General features: G+C 42.2%; 1 protein-coding gene across 1 annotated transcript; it reads left to right on the top strand.

Moving 5' to 3' along the window:
- Positions 1 to 1,441: 1,441 nt before the first annotated feature.
- Positions 1,442 to 20,679, top strand: LOC138968917 (alpha-(1,3)-fucosyltransferase C-like). Its single transcript, XM_070341590.1, has 5 exons — positions 1,442 to 1,658; positions 8,426 to 8,541; positions 13,743 to 14,484; positions 17,806 to 17,981; positions 19,430 to 20,679. Exons 2-5 carry the CDS (start codon positions 8,525 to 8,527, stop codon positions 19,929 to 19,931), a joined length of 1,437 nt encoding a protein of 478 aa, XP_070197691.1. The 5' UTR covers positions 1,442 to 1,658; positions 8,426 to 8,524; the 3' UTR covers positions 19,932 to 20,679.
- Positions 20,680 to 20,704: the final 25 nt, after the last annotated feature.

Here is a 20,704-nt window from a genome sequence, read left to right as displayed (position 1 = left end):
ACGAAGGGGACGGTCGGAGGGCTGGGTGTACAGGTCCAGGGAGGATTGAAGGTACCCACACCGACACAGTTGTTACTATCGCTATCCGGCTTTTCTTTTCGGGTTGACTCACTCTCTCTCCACCCCCTCCATCTCTCTCTCTCTCTCTCTCTGTGTCTCTCTCTCTGTGTGTGTGTCTCTCTCTCTTTCTCTCTCTCTCTTCCTCCCTCTTTCTCTCTCTCTCTTTATCTCTCTCTCTTCTTCCCTCTTTCTCTCTCTCTCTTTCTTTATCTCTCTCTCTCTTTATATATCTCTCTCCCTTCCTCCCTCTTTCTCTCTCTGTCTCTCGCTCGCTCTCTCTCGTCTCGTCTCTCTCTCTCTCTCTCTCTCTCTCTCTCTCTCTCTCTCTCTCTCTCTCTCTCTCTCTCTCTCTCTCTCTCTCTCTCACGAAGAGTGTTACTTTGTGGAAGAAGAAGAGTGTTACTCTGTGGAAGAAGAAGAAGAGTGTTACTTTGTGGAAGAAGAAGAGTTACTTTGTGGAAGAAGAAGAGTGTTACTCTTTGTAAGAAAAAGAATGTTACGCTGTGGAAGAAGAGTGTTACTTTGTGGAAGAAGAAGAGTGTTACTCTTTGGAAGAAAAAGAGTGTTACTCTGTGGAAGAAGAAGAGTGTTACTTTGTGGAAGAAGTGTGTTACTCTGTGGAAGGATAAGAGTGTTACTCTTTGGAAGAAGAAGAGTGTTACTCTGTGGAAGAAGAAGAGTGTTACTTTGTGGAAGAAGTGTGTTACTCTGTGGAAGGATAAGAGTGTTACTCTTTGGAAGAAGAAGAGTGTTACTCTTTGGAAGAAGAAGAGTGTTACTCTTTGGAAGAAAAAGAGTGTTACTTTGTGGAAGAATAAGAGTGTTACTTTGTGGAAGAATAAGAGTGTTACTCTGTGGAAGAAAAAGAGTGTTACTCTGTGGAAGAAGAAGAGTGTTACTCTGTGGAAGAAAAAGAGTGTTACTCTGTGGAAGAAGAAGAGTGTTACTCTGTGGAAGAAGAAGTGTGTTACTTTGTGGAAAAAGAAGTGTGTTACTCTTTGGAAGAAGAAGAGTGTTACTCTGTGGAAGAAGAAGAGTGTTACTCTTTGGAAGAAGAAAAGTGTTACTTTGTGGAAGAATAAGAGTGTTACTCTTTGGAAGCAGAAGAGTGTTACTTTGGGGAAGAAGAAGAGTGTTACTTTGTGGATTGCACGTTAAACTGAGAAAACGTTTTGGTCGACAGCTCCATCAATCATATTGACTGTGATACGGGATGCTATAGATACAAACAGCTATCTGACGTCGATCTTGTGTGGTTTAATCGTAACAAAAATCATCCTCCTTGGTTCACGTCAGAATGTCAGACAACTCACGTAGATCACTCTTGCGATTAACAATAAAGACTTCATCAGTTCTGCACCGAGGAGGTTATTGCAAGTGCCATCTGCAGCTGTGGTATAGCTACAGTCGCTGTTTGCAGTTACTTCATCACTCTCGCAGCAGCTGCGAACGAGGTTTGTGCTAGTCACTTTCTGTGCCAAAAAGCAAAGCCGCACTGCCTATTGATTAACTGTAAAGCAGAGAACTCAGTGTTCATTATCTTACATTCTGTCTGGATCCCGGCCCGTTGCCAGCAGAAGCTAAGAGGCGGTGCCGAGGTGAGATTGTTTTTTTCATTATCGCATTGACGTTCTGTTTCAGCCAGAGGTTTCTTGTGTTATGCACGTTACGTGCACCCTAAAGTTAATCTGTATTATGCCCAGGCCAAGGGTTAGGGTTAGGATTAGGGGTTAGGGTTAGGGTTAGGGCTAAGAATAGGGTTAAATGCAGAATGCGTCAGAAGCGCATTACGCGTACACCTGACTGAGATTAACTTTGTTGAGGTCAGGCTTACTGACCTAAGTTGGCATGCAGAACGCATCAGAGTAATACCTTGTCATGTGAAGTCGTTCTGTCGGTGTTGGTTTGAACGAGGTTGTTTGTCATATTCATTTGGCACACTCTGTCATAACTTCAAAAAGCTTATGTACAGCGGAAACCGGAGTCCACGTGCTCAGGCAGGCTGAGAAAAGATCAAATCGATTCAGTCTGGAGCGACTGCATACCCATGTTGTCGCAATGCTGACATCGAGAATTAGCCGTTGTTATAGCTACAGGAAATGCGCGTGCAAGGTCAGTACATGATATAAATATACATCTCTGCGTCCGGAGTCCCAAATCAAGTCATCGTCATATTCTTTTTCACTGCAAGAGGTTACCCGTACATCAAGCCAACATAACCTGTGAGAAATTAGGAAAACACACACACACACACACACACACACACACACACACACACACACACACACACTCACACACCATCACACATAAACACACACACACACAATCACACACATAACACACACACACACACACACACATACAAACACACACACACACACACACACACATATATATATATATACACACACACACACACACACACACACACACACACACACACACACAAGAAATAGGTCCAAGAGTATTCGCCCATACAAAACCGACAGAGTTATTTCCGAATGTTCATTGTGATTTATACTACCTGTAATACAAAATATGCGTTTGAGTATATATCTTTGTTATAAGGCCGTTTCTGCTAAAACCAGTTATAGGTCAGTCCTTACCCTACAATATCCAGCAAACAGTTTTATTTTTATATGAGGTAGTGTCTATACAGGTGAACGAAAAACACAGAAACTCCCGAAAATCAAACTTACAACAGTAAGATTCCCCTCGTTAAAATCGACCAAAAAATCAGAACAGCTAAAACTGAACAAATGTTTCATTTTAGTAAAAATAACAATCAACTTGCAATCACGAACAATCTGTGTTGGTTCACCTACCATGTCCAGCAATGATGATGCCAACTGGTGTTGGTCATATTCTTCTCAGAAGCCTCAAAAGACGAGTTTATATGCCGTTACGCAGTATCTGGTGTTAGGACAAAAAGTTCCACAAATCGCATTCCCGAGACGTCTCTCTCTCTCCTTCTCTCTCTCCCCCCCCTCCACCCCCGCCCCCCCCCACCCCCACAAGGTTTAATTTTGAACCACTTCCATTTGACGGTGATGGGCCTCAGTGTAAATAATGTCCAACACTACCTTGTGAAATAAGAAAAAAACTTGCATCGGTCCACAATAGCGACGGGCGCTGTGGCGTGGTGGTAAGACGTCGGCCTCTTAATCGGAAGGTCGTGAGTTCGAATCCCGGCCGCGGCCGCCTGGTGGGTTAAGTGTGGAGATGTTTCCGATCTTCCAGGTCAACTTATGTGCAGACCTGCTAGTGGCTTATCCCCCTTCGTGTGCACACGCAAGCACAAGACCAGGTGCGCATGGAAAAGATCCTGTAATCCATGTCAGAGTTCGGTGGGTTGTAGAAACACGAAAATACCCAGCATGCTTCCTCCGAAAGCGACGTATGGCTGCCGAAATGGAGGGGTAAAAACGGTCATACACGTAAAAATCCACTCGTGCAAAAACACGAGTGTACGTGGGAGTTTCAGCCCACGAACGCAGAAGAAGAAGAAGGTCCATAATAGTCATATGGGTTGAAGGAACGTTAAACAAGTCGCGCAAGGCGAAATTACTACATTTAGTCAAGCTGTCGACGTTGAACTCAAAGAATGAAACTGAAACTGAACGCACTGCATTTCTTCACCAAGATCGTATACTCGCAGCATCGTCAGTCCACCGCTCGTGGCAAAGGTAGTGAAATTGACAAGCCAGACTAGCGCGGGAGTGGTTGCGCTGAGCAGGATAGCACTCTTTTCTGTATCTCTGTTCTGTTTAACTTTCTGAGCTTGTTTTTAATCGAAAAATATCATATCTATATGTTTTTGAATCAGGAACCGACAAGGAATCAGATGAAATAGTTTTTAAATCGATTTCGTTAATTAAATTTAAATCATAATTTTCATATTTTCATTTTCAGAGCTTGTTTTTAATCCAAATATAACATATTTATATGTTTTTGGAATCAGCAAATAATGAAAAATAAGATGAAATTATTTTTTGATCGTAACATAATTTTAATTACAATTTTCAGATTTTTAATAACCAAACTCATTAATTAATTTTTAAGCCTCCAAGCTGAAATGCAATACCAAAGTCCGGCCTTTGTTATGACGGTTTGCCAGTGCCAAAACCTAAGGTTACCATTTTCACGTGAAAATTTTCATTTTGGCCTCGTTTTCAGTCACAGTAGTCGGACTCTAAGTGTCCGCACTGAGAGGCTACAACGTCTGACAAACATCGCTCTCACACTATTTCTGAAATATCTTTTAATAGAAAGTCTTATTGAGCAAGTTATCCGACATGAAGATGCATGTCACAGTTTTCTGCAATAGCGCTTTCCTTAACGTTGTTTTGGGTATCTTATAAAAAAAATAATCCACCCCGAAAACTTTCGAATCGAAGCTAAGTGTAGCAGACGGACTTTCGATCGGCTGTGGTCTCACACTTTCACATATATCTTTCAATATAATTCCTTATTCGACAAGTTGTTGGGCAGACAGCTGAACCTCATATTTGTTTCCACAACCACACTCATACATCTGCTCTGTAGTGTATTAGTGAAGGACAATCAATCCGAAAATGTTCGAACCGAGAGAGGAAAAATGGCGGCCGGTGTAACACGACATTTTTACTCCACGAAAAATTTACTCCGGAGTAAACATTTCGTACGAAATTCTTACTCCGAGTACACTTTTCGTACGAGAAAAGAACTCCCTAAGGCACGAAAAAATTACTCCCTCCACGAAATTTTTACTCCCCATTTTTACATTTAGTCAAGTTTTGACTAAATGTTTTAACGTAGAGGGGGGAATCGAGACGAGGGTTGTGGTGTATGTGTGTGTGTGTGTGTGTGTGTGTGTGTGTGTGTCTGTCTGTCTGTCTGTGTGTGTGTGTAGAGCGATTCAGACCAAACTACTGGACCGATCTTTATGAAATTGGACATGAGAGTTCCTGGGAATGATATCCCCGGACGTTTTTTTCTTTTTTTCGTGTGTGTGTGTGTGTGTGTGTGTGTGTGTGTGTGTGTGTGTGTGTGTGTGTGTGTGTGTGTGTGTGTGTAGATATTTTAATGTTTAGCTCAGGAAGGCCAGTCCCGTTTTCTTACTCGCATCAGCATAACAAAACACCTTGTTCCTGTGTGTGAGTGGTTATGTGTATACTTGTGTGAGTATACATTTTCGAGTGTCTCCCCATCTGTCTGTCAGTCTGCCTGTCCGTCTGTCTGATCTGTCCGATCGTCCGACTATTTCAAACTTGTTCACACGATAGTTAGATGTTAGAGATTTTCAGAAGGGGTTATTTCTGTCTGTATGTCTGTCTGTCTGTCTGTCTGTCTGTCTGTCTGTCTGTCTTTCTCTCTGCCTATCTGTCAGAGTTACCATATTTACATCACGAAGGTTGTGAGATTTTGGATAGACTTGGGTGAAATGTCTGACGACATTATCTACAATTTCGCGTGTGTCTCCATCTGTCTGTCAGTCTGTCTGTCTGTCAGATCGTCCGTCTACAGCCAGGGCCGGACTAGGCTAAGAGGAAGAGGGGGGGGGGGGGGGTTGCCAGTGGTGTTCCAGGGGGATGTTCCCTCTGGCGGGGTCAAGGGACAGAGCCCCTTTTGGGGGTCAGGGGCTGAAGCTGAAGCTGATGGGTAGGTCATATTCTGAGATAGGAAAATGGTCACTCCTTGCATGAAACGGCATAAAATAAACAATAATAAAAAATGTTTTAAATAAGTGAGGTACATGTTTAGGCTAGGGGTGGGGGGTGGGGGGGGGGGGTTGCGCAACCCCCATAATCCCCCCCCCCCCCCCCGGTAGTCCGGCCCTGACATCAAACTTGTTCTAACGATTTTGGGATGTTACCAGTTTTACAGAAATGGTTAATGGGAACATGCATCTGTCTTATTATGTAGTGTCGTTATTTTGTCAAAAAAGGTGGACTTAACAGTTAGTTGAATATGTAGTATCGTGCCCTAACAGATAAAAAAACCACTTTATTTCTACAGCATGACCCGTCGTTTGTTTTGATGTTATATCACAAAAACAATAACAACTCAATTGGCATATTAAAAACCTTCTTTGTCGTCATACCTTTATAGTGTTTGATTGCGTCGTTCAATATATAATCTAACCTGTATGAGTACAACCCTGACTTAGTTAATTTTCGCTCATTTACTTAACTTCATCAAAACTGTTAGCAGAAAAAGAGCACAAGAGAAAAACTACAACTTCCAACATCATTAACAGAGTTGTTTTGGGCAACATTTCTTATCATTGGAAGGTGAAAGGGCGGGGATGTAGCTCAGTCGGTAGCGCGCTGGATTTGTATCCAGTTGGCCGCTGTCAGCGTGAGTTCGTCCCCACGTTCGGCGAGAGATTTATTTCTCAGAGTCAACTTTGTGTGCAGACTCTCCTCGGTGTCCGAACACCCCCGTGTGTACACGCAAGCACAAGACCAAGTGCGCACGAAAAAGATCCTGTATAAATCCATGTCAGAGTTCGGTGGGTTATAGAAACACGAAAATACCCAGCATGCTTCCTCCGAAAACGGCGTATGGCTGCCTAAATGGCGGGGTAAAAAACGGTCATACACGTAAAATTCCACTCGTGCAAAAAACACGAGTGTACGTGGGAGTTTCAGCCCACGAACACAGAAGAAGAAGATTGGAAGGTGAACAATACACTCTAAAGGCTGTCCCTAATTGAGCCCGAAGTCGACTTCGCGAAGTCTTTTTACCGAAAACTCAGTGCTAAGGCTTCGTGCGGCCAGCTTCGCAAAGCATACTTCGCGTAGTCGACTTGGCCCAGTTAAGGACAGGCTTAAACTGAAGTGTTCCTCTTTTGAACACATTTTTTTGTCACCAACCGTGAACACTGTTTGGCATGATATATAATTCTACCAGCAAAAGTAGCACCGTCAAGGGTAGGCTAAACGCTATTTAGTTCAAGGCTATTTTTTTTTTCTTATACTGTGTACGAGACTGAAGACTGCGTGCCTACGAGGCTGAAGATCGTGTTCTTGAAAGGGTCGTTTCCTAGGTTGTAGCAGGTTTTTTTTATGCACGGGTAAAATTGATTTAACTTTAAAAAAAAAAGAAGAAGAAGAACGAGCACCTGATACGAAACACAAAAACTCAGAACACGAAAAGAACTGGCACTTCAATCTATCAATAAATCATGCAATGGCGTTGACACACACGCACACAGGAAATCATTATAATAGAGCGTTTTTTTTACAACTGTAACCCACTTGATTTGAGTCGTAACACAGGAGAGGCACTAACAGTCATGCAGTTAATTCTTGCTCTTGCTTTAGTGCAGATGTCCTGCCACATATTGGCACTTGCAGGTATGGTATGGTGCACACACAAGTAAAGTTTGCAATAAAGGCCGGGTTGGCTACCAAAACACTGGGAGTGGGTAAGTCATCTTTCTACCATAATTATATTATACTCAGCGTGCAGAGTTGTGTTTTTCAACCAATATTTTCTCCCTTCTTCTTCATCTTCTTCTTCTTCTGCGTTCGTGGGCTGAAACTCCCACGTGCACTCGTGGTTTGCACGAGTGGAATTTTACGTGTATGACCGTTTTTACCCCGCCATTTAGGCAGCCATACGCCGCTTTCGGAGGAGTATTTTCTCCCAACTTCGATGTGTTCCCGATAACTTCAGCTTTCTTGGTGAGCGTTGGTTTAAAATAAAGGCGACTTCGTTGTTATACCATTACCCTTGTTTATAAAGATGTATCTTATCTTATAACCTCACCATGCTATTTTTTTTTTCGATACAATGAAACACGCCTAACTGGATACACGATTAATTTTGGGTCATGAAAAACTTATAGGTAGAAGGGTTTTACTGCAGAATTAGCTTTAGTTGCTAATACAAATGGGAGTGGATTATAAATAGTTGCTTCAAAACGCAGGCATATGTTACATTTTCAATGTAAAGGACGTCCAAAAAACCTTTTGTAATAATATGAAACTGTCGCGTTAATGGGAAAATTCCGTTGCAACATGCAGTTTTATTAATCGCCTGGAAATGTGTCTTGGAGGACGCTTCGGTACACAAACTGTCACCCAGATACTACTTTGTGTGTGTGTGTGTGTTTGTATGTGTGTGTGTGTGTGTACGTGTGTGTGTGTGTGTGTGTGTGTGTGTCCGTCGGTTTCTCTCTCTCTCTGGATCTCTCTCTGTGTTTTTGGTGTGAAAAAAGGTTTCTGGTACCCCGACTGACAATGTTTTCTTGACACCCCCAAAACACACACACACACACACACACACACACACACACGACTTGATACGGAAGGTGCTTTGCAGTGAAGAATGACCCAGTGTGTGGCCTTTTGTTAGATTTCAGATGTTCTAATTTCAGATTCTGAGATGCCCTCGCTGTGAGAAAGAGCCGACTTCAGGAATCGCGAATCGTATGTCCTGCCATTGCTGACGCAGTCTGTCATCAGGATTCCGGAACATGGATGCCAGCACCAGGTAATTATGCTCACCCTCGCCCCCCCCCCCCCCCCGCCCCACTCCCCCAACTTACACACACATATCCTACCTACTATGAAATGTGGAAAAGGGTGGGGGTAAGAATTGATTTGGAGTACAATAATAAGTTGGAAAGGACAGAAAAAAACAACAACCAACCAAACAACGTTTTATAATGTCATTGTATTTTGTGATCTTATAATATTTAGTCCATTATTTTCTGTAATCCCATAACAATCTTTATTCCTCCCTCTGCTTCTTTCTCTCTGTAAACGTGTAGGGCTAGTTATTTTTCAGTAACTAAAACAACAACGGGCCTGAATCCTTGATAGCTCACAGGTTGATGAGTTAGACTTTGAGGGAACTACTTTAGCGATCGAAAAGTTCCGAACGCTCCAATGTACAAAATATACATCTCTAGACCAAACAATACAAACATACTGCATTTAAACTGGCAACTACAGGCTTGAACACATTAATCTCCATATAAAATCCATGAGTTTGGTTGTTTTCTAAATCCAAATCTAACGATCAGTGCAGAGAAACTCGCTTTAGATCTCTTATGAGTGCAAGCAAACTCTCAAGGCAAGTAACTCTCGTACTCTGTCTAGCGACAAGAGTAGTTCCCCTTCCAAATTTTCTGAACTGAGTTCCTTGGACCATAGATATGCTTGGACAAAAGACTGCAATCCGACGGTTAGTTTTCGACAATATTTCATTTTATAAACAGATCACACGCAACCAAATGCACACATCTCATCAATTTAAAGAACATACACTATTTTGCCCCAGAAAACTGAACTTCATACAGTTTTTAACGTTGGAACACGGGTGCAAAAGTTCGTCTGCTTGTCCCATTCGAAGAAAGAACATTTCCTAAGCGATACCAAAACATGAACACAGAACAGAACACACACTATCTGCCTTTACCGCCACAGCAGAATAACAACATAACTGTGTACTTGATTTTAGTCCAAAACAGGGAAACTGACAAGAAGTGTTAACAGAATTAAATGATTTTCCCCGAACTATACAACCGCGCATTATTCAATCGTCTGCGCAGGAAGACTGGTTGAGTTAAAAGGATTCGATCAAACTTTTGCACAAAAACTCCTCTTTTCTTTGAAAGGAGGAATATAGAGCTTAAACAATGACCACGAGTTGATTACTGGAAAATAAACCACGAGTGGGTATTTGCAGCCGCTTGGTAATTCACGAGTGTGCGGAGCACACGAGTGAATTACCAAGCGGCTGCAAATACCCACGAGTGGTTTATTTTCCAGTAATCAACGAGTTGTCGTCATTGTTTAAGCTATTTATACAACGAACAACACGGGTCGAACGACATGCAGTCATGCAGACGACATTTTGTACGAAATTTCATTTCAGCCTAATCACTCAGAGTGTCAAATGCGCGTCATTCAAATATTCCCTATTCTTTTACTTTATTCTTAGTCTCCGACTCGTCGGCATTATACTTGTCTGGTCTAAATATCGGACCCCATTGCTACGATTAAAACACAATAGCGTTTATTCTGACATTACATTCTGTGTTAAAATCATGTTTTTGTCAGCAACAAGGACCAGAATGGTCCATGTCGTTGATAGCAGACGACGGTTCCCTTTCCGCATGAAGCCACGGAAATAACCGAACATTGAAAAACCCACGGACACGTATTACGGAGAAAACTCGGGATAACCGGATGTTTAGCATTACGTCAATATGCTAGGAATCATATGACGTCATGACGTATCATGCTTGCCTACGTAGATTGTTGTATGTTCGAAAGTCTGACTTCTGTTGTGAATTCGCGTGGTGAAGACTGCGGTAAATCTGTAGATGATAAGAGAACAAGGATTGTCTCAGAAGAAACGACGTCGACTAAATGTTTCAGACCGGTAACTTCATTTCAACATTGCACTATATAATGGACGTTCTATGTGACAGGAGAGTTTGCTGATTTTGTGTTAAACATTGGAGAGATCGTCTGCTAGAATCAGAGATAGGTCGCTTCAGATTGCAGCTTCTGGAAATTTGCAAGGTTTGTTGCCTGTTAAAGAACTGGATTTTACACGTACAGTAACTGAGTAAGCAACAACAGAAACACACACAAAGCAAATGGCATCGTCTGTCGACAAGTCACAGAAACAAACCCGCCAACCATCAACCCAGGCGGGTTATCCAGATCCAGATCCAGAGGTATGCGTGTACTTCATAAACGTCAGCCATTGTTGTTACAGTTTTGAGTCAACGTTGTACGTATTCTTCCGCAACAGGGTCCAATCGTCTGGGTTTCAAATGTTCTAAAAATAAATTCTAGTGTTGATTATTTTTTAGCCCTCTTTATTCTTACTTCGAATAATCCACGTGTGATTTTTGGTGTAATCAAAGTAGTTCGTTCTAATTTCTCACTTGTCTAAAAATAATCAACTAGATTTAATCCACCCCTCGGTTGCATTGCAGGAGTTGTATAAATAGAGCTTAAACAATGACCACGAGTTGATTACTGGAAAATAAACCACGAGTGGGTATTTGCAGCCGCTTGGTAATTCACGAGTGTGCGGAGCACACGAGTGAATTACCAAGCGGCTGCAAATACCCACGAGTGGTTTATTTTCCAGTAATCAACGAGTTGTCGTCATTGTTTAAGCTATTTATACAACGAACAACACGGGTCGAACATGCAGTCATGCAGACGACATTTTGTACGCAATTTCATTTCAGCCTAATCACTCAGAGTGTCAAATGCGCGTCATTCAAATAGTCCCTATTCTTTTACTTTATTCTTAGTCTCCGACTCGTCGGCATTATACTTGTCTGGTCTAAATATCGGACCCCATTTCTACGATTAAAACACAATAGCGTTTATATAGCTATTCTGACATTACATTCTGTGTTAAAATCATGTTTTTGTCAGCAACAAGGACCAGAATGGTCCATGTCGTTGATAGCAGACGACGGTTCCCTTTCCGCATGAAGACACGGAAATAACCGAACATTGAAAAACCCACGGACATGTATTACGGAGAAAACTCGGGATAACCGGATGTTTAGCATTACGTCAATATGCTAGGAATCATATGACGTCATGACGTATCGTGCTTGCCTACGTAGATTGTATATGTTCGAAAGTCTGACTTCTGTTGTGAATTCGCGTGGTGAAGACTGCGGTAAATCTGTAGCTGTAGATGATAAAAGAACAAGGATTGTCTCAGAAGAAACGACTAAATGTTTCAGACCGGTAACTTCATTTCAACATTGCACTATATAATGGACGTTCTATGTGACAGGAGAGTTTGCTGATTTTGTGTTAAACATTGGAGAGATCGTCTGCTAGAATCAGAGATAGGTCGCTTCAGATTGCAGCTTCTGGAAATTTGCAAGGTTTGTTGCCTGTTAAAGAAACTGGATTTTACACGTACAGTAAGCAACAACAAAAACACACACAAAGCAAATGGCATCGTCTGTCGACTAGTCACAGAAACAAACCTGGCGAGGTATGCGTGTACTTCATACACGTCAGCCATTGTTGTTACAGTTTTGAGTCAACGTTGTACGTATTGTTCCGCAACAGGGTCCAATCGTCTGGGTTGCAAATGTTCTAAAAATAAATTCTAGTGTTGATTATTTTTTAGCCCTCTTTATTCTTACTTCGAATAATCCACGTGTGATTTTTGGTGTAATCAAAGTAGTTCGTTCTAATTTCTCACTTGTCTAAAAATAATCAACTAGATTTAATCCACCCCTCGGTTGCATTACAGGAGTTGTATAAAAAGAGGTTACATACCTCGTCTCAGTGATTAGCTCGCATTTTTCATGATCCGCTAACTTCGACCATTATTTTTTAATGATCACTGAGACTCGGCATGTAACCTCTACAACTCTGTCCATCCTTTTTGGCTCACGTAAGTGTAGCCTATGCGATCGTAACTTTGTCTGTCTGTGCGTGCGTGCGTGCGTGCGTGCGTGCGTCTGTGCGTGTGTATGTCTGTGGTAGAAACTCTAACATTTGAAGACGTCACATTACATTGACGTCACATTATGACGTAAGAGGGTCACGCGAAGGAAGTACTGAAAGTCTCGGTCATTATTATTTTGAGCGCGCCGAGACTAGTTGGCAGTCGTGTCCTTGTAAGTAGGCTACATGCAGACAGACAGATCTAGATCTAGTGTCTCGCTTTCTTGCAGTTTCACCTATGCTCTTTCTGTGTGTGTGTGTGTGTGTGTGTGTGTGTGTGTGTGTGTGTGTGTGTGTGTGTGTGTGTGTGTGTGTGTGTGTGTGTGTGTGTGTTTTTGTGTGTGTGTGTGTGTGTGTGTGTGTGTGTGTGTGTGTGTGTGTGTGTGTGTGTGTGTGACGGAGTGATTGAGTTTGTGTTACTGTTTGTCGATTTCTTACGTGAGCCTTGATGGCTTCGCCTCTTGTTTGTAATCTCATGACAATCTGTCCATGTTCTGTAATCTCATTCCGGGACACCCCCCCCCCCCCCCCGACAAGATGTTTAACGTTTTTAAAGGATATTTGGCACAAGATTTTGAACAAGATTTGAAGTAGTATAAATAGTTTCAAACACTGAGACCACCACGCAAACTGAGAAAGATAACACAATTGAATCGGTCCCGAAAAGCCGGATAGGTTGAAGGGGACACGAAAAACCCAACAACCTACCTACCAACTTTGTATAATCTCAATACATTCAGTCCATATTAATATCTGTAATCTCATTACATTCTGTCCATCATTTTCTGTGATCTTATCACATTCTGTCCATCATTTTCTGTGATCTTATCACATTCTGTTCATCATTTTCTGTGATCTTATCACATTCTGTCCATCATTTTCTGTGATCTTATCACATTCTGTCCATCATTTTCTGTAATCTCATTACATTCGGTCCATCATGTTCTGTGATATCATTACTTTCTGTCCATCAGTTTCTGTGATCTTATTGCATTCTGTCCATCAGTTTCTGTGATCTTATTACATTCTGTCCATCAGTTTCTGAAATCTCATTACATTCTGTCCATCATTTTATGTGATCTTATTACATTCTGTCCATACTTTTATGTGATCTTATTACATTCTGTCCATCATTTTATGTGATCTTATTACATTCTGTCCAACATTTTCTGAAATCTCATTACATTCTGTCCATCATTTTCTGAAATCTCATTACAGTCTTTCCATCATTTTCTGTCCCAGGTTAACCACGAAGACGTCAGAGTCCCCCTCCCACGTGTCCACCAGCTCAGCCCCAAAGTCATCCGGCAGAGTGAAGAACACCCTACTGACCCTTACCGTGCTGGCCTCTTTCACCGCGGGCGTCTTCTTCACCTCCAACGTGATGCACACCGACATGAGCACCTGGCGACACCTGCCAGCCGTTCAACAGGTGTCGGAGCAATTCAAGCTAGTCGGGACTTTCGTGTCCTCTGTGGCAAAGAAGCTCCAGAGCCCAGGGCCTGCAGGCAGCTTCGAGAAGTCGGAGGTCTTCCGAACTTTTGTGAAAGAGAAGGTGGGCAACGCCACCACAGTGGAAGAGTACATCGCTTCTGTCCGGGCGTATCTGCTCAACTTTCGTTCCCCCATGATCAGGGAAAGGCCTGAGGAGTACAGCTGGCCAGAGACAGAGAAGGAACAAGTGAAGGCAGAGACCAAGGACGGAGTTCCCCCCAAAAACAAGATAAAGAAGATCACGTGGTACAACGCCCCAGGTTACATTAAGCGGGTGTCTTCTCTGGAGTTGTTCGGCCACTGCCCAGTGAAAGACTGCTCACTAAGCTGGAGCCGTAAGGACCACGCCCAGGCGGACGTTGTGCTGTTCCGTGGAGCGCCTGGAAAGACGGTCATCCCCAGGGCCCACCCGGGTCAAATCTACCTGTTCCACGTCATGGAATCTCCCGTACTGACCAACGGCCACTACAGAGACTCTCCCTGGAATTCGGTGGGTTTGCTGGCTCATAATTATAGGGTTTTGTAATCTGATTGTCAGCGCGAATCTCAAACAAATGATCGAGGCAGAGCGCTATTGTAGGATCTTAGACACAAAGGGAAGTAAGCGCTCTAAATGCACACTTCTTCTTCTTCTTCTTCTTCTTCTTCGTTCATGGGCTGAAACTCCCACGTTCACTCATGTTTTTGCACAAGTGGGTTTTTACGTGTATGACCGTTTTTACCCCGACATTCAGACAGCCATACGCCGCTTTCGGGAGAGAAAATAGTAACGTAGTAACGGGAATATGGATTGACGCCACACGGAGGAAGGGAGATAATCGCGGGTGAAAACACTGGAGAAGATAAGGAAGAGTTACTGGTAGTGGATCCAGACACACACAAAAAAAATCGGTTCAGCGCGCACAGCGCTGCGCGCTGAGAGCACGTGTTGAAATATCTCATCGACCAGGTTGTGTCCAGGGTGTACCTGAATATGATCACCAAATTTGAAACATATCCATCGAGAACCTTGGCCGCGCATCGCGCACAGACAGACAGACAGACAGACAGACAGACAGACAGACACTAGTCGTATATATATATATAGATGCAATAGAGTAAGTGAGAATTTTGCGGAACCAATCTCCTGGCATCTGAGTGAATAACAAGCATTGAAATGAACAAGCGACTTTCTTCCTCGATGATTGTTAAAGCACAAAACGTCAGACGGAGCAGGGTTGATCTGGAGTTACGTGGTGTTTTTGTGTCTGTTGTACATGTTTTTTGATACTGCTAGGTTATGTCAATGATCATGTCTTCCTGTCATCAACTTTTAAACATGGGGATAATTCTTACATCCTTGCTAGTGTTTGAACACGTGCGGACGTCTTTTTAGGGTTGGTGGGACACTTTGGGATTTGCAGTGCCATGTGAGGTCATTGTTGGGGAACATTGCAGCAGTTAATATTCATAATGTCAGGTGAGTAGTTGGCTGCAGCCAGGTAATGATCCTAATACGTCATAACACTGACAGCCAAGGTAAGGATTGGAAGTGTGCATTACACCAGAGTGCAGTTTGCACACCATGTCAATAGAAAACAGTGGAACCCCCCTCTTAAGACCTCAAAACATCTGAGAAAACAAGGTCTTAAATAGGAGGGAGTTTTAAAATGGGGGAACGTTAACAGAGGTTATGAACAGAAAGTCTGAGAAAACAAGGTCTTAAATAGGAGGGAGTCTTAAAATGGGGGAACGTTAACAGAGGTTATGAACAGAAAATCTGAGAAAACAAGGTCTTAAATAGAAGGGAGTCTTAAAATGGGGGAACGTTAACAGAGGTTATGAACAGAAAATCTGAGAAAACAAGGTCTTAAATAGAAGGGAGTCTTAAAATGGGGGAACGTTAACAGAGGTTATCACTTATGAACAGAAAGTCTGAGAAAACAAGGTCTTAAATAGGAGGGAGTCTTAAAATGGGGGAACGTTAACAGAGGTTATGAACAGAAAGTCTGAGAAAACAAGGTCTTAAATAGGAGGGAGTCTTAAAATGGGGGAACGTTAACAGAGGTTATGAACAGAAAATCTGAGAAAACAAGGTCTTAAATAGAAGGGAGTCTTAAAATGGGGGAACGTTAACAGAGGTTATGAACAGAAAATCTGAGAAAACAAGGTCTTAAATAGAAGGGAGTCTTAAAATGGGGGAACGTTAACAGAGGTTATCACTTATGAACAGAAAGTCTGAGAAAACAAGGTCTTAAATAGGAGGGAGTCTTAAAATGGGGGTACGTTAACAGAGGTTATGAACAGAAAGTCTGAGAAAACAAGGTCTTAAATAGGAGGGAATCTTAAAATGGGGGAACGTTAACAGAGGTTATGAACAGAAAGTCTGAAAAAACAAGGTCTTAAATAGGAAGGAGTCTTGAAATGGGGGAACGTTAACAGAGGTTATGAACAGAAAATCTGAGAAAACAAGGTCTTAAATAGAAGGGAGTCTTAAAATGGGGGAACGTTAACAGAGGTTATCACTTATGAACAGAAAGTCTGAGAAAACAAGGTCTTAAATAGGAGGGAGTCTTAAAATGGGGGTACGTTAACAGAGGTTATGAACAGAAAGTCTGAGAAAACAAGGTCTTAAATAGGAGGGAATCTTAAAATGGGGGAACGTTAACAGAGGTTATGAACAGAAAGTCTGAAAAAACAAGGTCTTAAATAGGAAGGAGTCTTGAAATGGGGGAACGTTAACAGAGGTTATGAACAGAAAGTCTGAGAAAACAAGGTCTTAAATAGGAGGGAGTCTTAAAATGGGGGAACGTTAACAGAGGTTATGAACAGAAAGTCTGAGAAAACAAGGTCTTAAATAGGAGGGAGTCTTAAAATGGGGGAACGTTAACAGAGGTTATGAACAGAAAGTCTGAGAAAACAAGGTCTTAAATAGGAGGGAGTCTTAAAATGGGGGAACGTTAACAGAGGTTATGAACAGAAAATCTGAGAAAACAAGGTCTTAAATAGAAGGGAGTCTTAAAATGGGGGAACGTTAACAGAGGTTATGAACAGAAAGTCTGAGAAAACAAGGTCTTAAATAGGAGGGAGTCTTAAAATGGGGGAACGTTAACAGAGGTTATGAACAGAAAGTCGGAGAAATCAAGGTCTTAAATAGGAGGGAGTCTTAAAATGGGGGAACGTTAACAGAGGTTATGAACAGAAAGTCGGAGAAATCAAGGTCTTAAATAGGAGGGAGTCTTAAAATGGGGGTACGTTAACAGAGGTTATGAACAGAAAGTCTGAGAAAAGTTAACAAGGTCTTAAATAGGAGGGAGTCTTAAAATGGGGGAACGTTAACAGAGGTTATGAACAGAAAGTCTGAGAAAACAAGGTCTTAAATAGGAGGGAGTCTTAAAATGGGGGAACGTTAACAGAGGGTATGAACAGAAAGTCTGAGAAAACAATCTTAAATAGGAGGGAGTCTTGAATTGCGAGTTCCAAAAAGGGGGGTTCCACTGTACCTCGTCTTTGCATCACTGTAAATCCTGGTATCAAGAGACGAACTCCGGAAATAACTTGGTCGGGTCTGTATGGGTTGTGGAAGAGGGAATACTCTTACTTTTATTAAGGCAAAGCTTTCGACACGTCCTCCTTGGATACCTGCTGCAGACACACCCCTCGTTAGTGACCGGACTGTATAATGTCAAGTGGGAAAGTTTGACTATAGAAACGCAAGAGTATTAACTCATGTGAACAATATTAGGTATTGTGAGTAAAAAAGGGAGGAATTAGGGAACGGCGAAACTTATTTAAATTTCAAGTGGCCGATTGATACTGTGTCTTTTTACAGGCGTTCAACTGGACGTGGAACTATCGCGTGGACTCTGACATTTTCTATCCAGTAGATTACCTCAAGAGGCCTTCAACAGTGCCGTCAATGGATCAACTCAGGGATGTGATGCGGCAGAAAACAAAACGCGTTTCGTGGATCTCCTCAAACTGTAATGTGCAGAGCCAACGGGATCAGTAAGTGCTGATTTTGTTTTCAACCACATCATCATCTTCATCTTCATCATCATCGTCGTCGTCGTCGTCATCGTCATCGTCGTCATTTTCTTCTTCTTCTTCTTCTTTTTCTTCTTCTTCTTCTTCTTCTTCTTCTTCTTCTTCGTGTTCTTCGTGTTCTTCTTGTTCTTTTTCTTGTTCTTCTTGTTCTTGTTTTTGTTGTTCTTCTTGTTGTTCTTGTTGTTCTTCTTCTTGTTCTTGTTCTTGTTCTTCTTCTTGTTCTTGTTTTTCTTCTAGTTCTTCTTCTTGTTCTTCTTCGTGTTCGTGTTCTTCTTGTTCTTGTTGTTCTTGTTCTTCGTGTTCTTGTTCTTCTTGTTCTTGTTCTTCTTGTTTTTCTTGTTCTTGTTCTTGTTCTTGTTCTTCTTGTTCTTCTTCTTGTTCTTCTTCTTGTTCTTGTTGTTCTTCTTCTTGTTCTTCTTCTTGTTCTTCTTGTTCTTGTTCTTGTTGTTCTTCTTGTTGTTCTTTTTGTTGGTCTTGTTCTTGTTGTTGTTCTTGTTCTTGTTGTTCTTGTTGTTCTTGTTCTTGTTGGTCTTGTTCTTCTTGTTCTTCTTGTTCTTGTTGTTCTTCTGGTTGTTCTTAATGTTGTTCTTCTTGTTGTTCTTCTTGTTGTTCTTCTTCTGATTGTTGTTGTTGTTCTTCTTCTTCTTCTTCAGTTTGATCAGATTCTGTCAGTCAGCACGGTTTTTACATTTAGTCAAGTTTTGACTAAATATTTTAACATAGACCGGGAAAAAAACCGAGGGTGATGGTGAGGGTTTTGTGTGTGTGTGAGTGTGTGTGTGTGTGTGTGTGTGTGTGTGTGTGTGTGTGTGTGTGTGTGTGTAGAGCGATTTCGAAAAATCTACTCGACCGACCTTCATGATACTTTACTGCATACTCAGTTTTTCAGATAATACTCCAAGAGTGTCTGTTTTTCCGCGGGTTGTCAGATATGTATGTAGATAACCATCAGTAAGAATAATTTTGCTTCATGTTTTGTCTTCTGTGATAATTTACGCATTCAGATGCATGTTAAATCCGTTGGGTTTTGATCAAATTCAAATTGCCCCTCTTCATGTCTTCATGGGTAGGCTACATCAACTGGGCTTTTTTTGTATCAAAGTTGTTTTTTTACAAAGTTATCTTGACCATGATTTCTTTTTTCTACGTATAGATACGGCCTTTATATATGTTGATGATTGTCTCTGATCTTATCTGTGCAGGTACATGAATAAGCTTCAGCAGACCATCCCTGTGGATCACTATGGCCTGAGTCATAGCAGTCTGTCCATATCCGAATGTAAATAGCCTTCATTGTCTGTGCAGGTATGTGAAAAGACTTCAGCAGACCATCCCTGTGGATCACTATGGCCTTTGTCGTTAGCAGTCTGTCCATATCAGAGTGTAAATAGCCTTCTGTGTCTGTGCAGGTATGTGAAAAGACTTCAGCAGACCATCCCTGTGGATCACTATGGCCGCTGTGGGAAGCTTAAGTGTGACGGCAAGACCCCGAACTGCAGCGCCATTCTCAACGACTACTTCTACTATCTGTCTTTCGAGAACGCCATGTGTCCGGACTACGTGACGGAAAAATTCTACAAGACCTTCTTCCAGGATATACACGTGCTAGCCGTAGTTCGAGGAGGGGCCACCTACTCCCGTTTCTTCCCTGAAGGGACATTCATCGATGCGGAGTCCTTCGCGTCTCCCGAAGAGCTGGGGCGGTACCTGCTAGACTTGTCTCAAGACGAGGCGCGCTATGTGGACATGCTGTGGAGGAAAGCACACTTTGTGTATCACGAGCACGGGAATGTAGACGCCTACTGTCAGCTGTGCTATAAGGCTCACCACGCAGAACGATTTGCCAAGACCTACCCGAACCTGTACGGCTGGTATAACAGAGACCAGTGCAAGCCACCCAGAAAATTCTGATAACATTGGCTAAAGTTGAGGTAGAGGTAGTTTAGACACCCCTCCCCTCTGCAACGAAAATTAAAAAAAATAAGAAAAATAAATAAAATGAGGTAAAAAAAAAAAAGGTGAAAGAAATTTGAGGAGTGAAATATGAACAAGTGCAAGAACGGTGATACACGAGAGTAAGGAGGATGACTTACGAGTGCAAGGAGGAGAATACAACTGCAAGCATGGACGGCCAGGGGGGAGGGGGAGGCGGAGCAGTTATAAACTTTAGAATACGAAAATCGACAGATGGTGAAAGCGTAAATTATTTAACTTCAGTTGATTACAACGTACATCGTAAAACACTAGAACATTCTGTATGGAACGTCAACTGGAGTGTAGACGGGTACTGTCAGCTGTGCTATAGGCTCACCACGCAGAACGATTCGCCAAGACCTACCCGGACCTGTACGGCTGGTATCACAGAGACCAGTGTTAGCCACCCAGAAAACTCAAGAGGACACTGTTTCAGAGTTACCATGGTAGTTTACAGAAAGGGCAATTTCCCAAAGACGATGTTTGGAAATAACTCGTTGTTTGTATTGACTGTGGAAGAGTTGCGCCCTTGACTGTGAGGCAAACTACAATATGCTGCACACCTGTCCAGTCGAGACCAGCGATCTCAGCGAATAAATCACTCCGATGTCAATATTATGCTGTGTCCGCTCGATATTATGATCCTTTAAACAAAAAGTTATTTGTGTGTGTGTGTGTGTGTGTGTGTGTGGTAAATATGAACATGGGAG

This window comes from Littorina saxatilis, linkage group LG6 (genome assembly GCF_037325665.1).
Source record: "Littorina saxatilis isolate snail1 linkage group LG6, US_GU_Lsax_2.0, whole genome shotgun sequence".
Classification (NCBI taxonomy): Eukaryota; Metazoa; Mollusca; class Gastropoda; order Littorinimorpha; family Littorinidae; genus Littorina; species Littorina saxatilis.
Note: the sequence above shows the minus strand (reverse complement) of the source record. Positions and strands in the feature narration are given on the sequence as shown.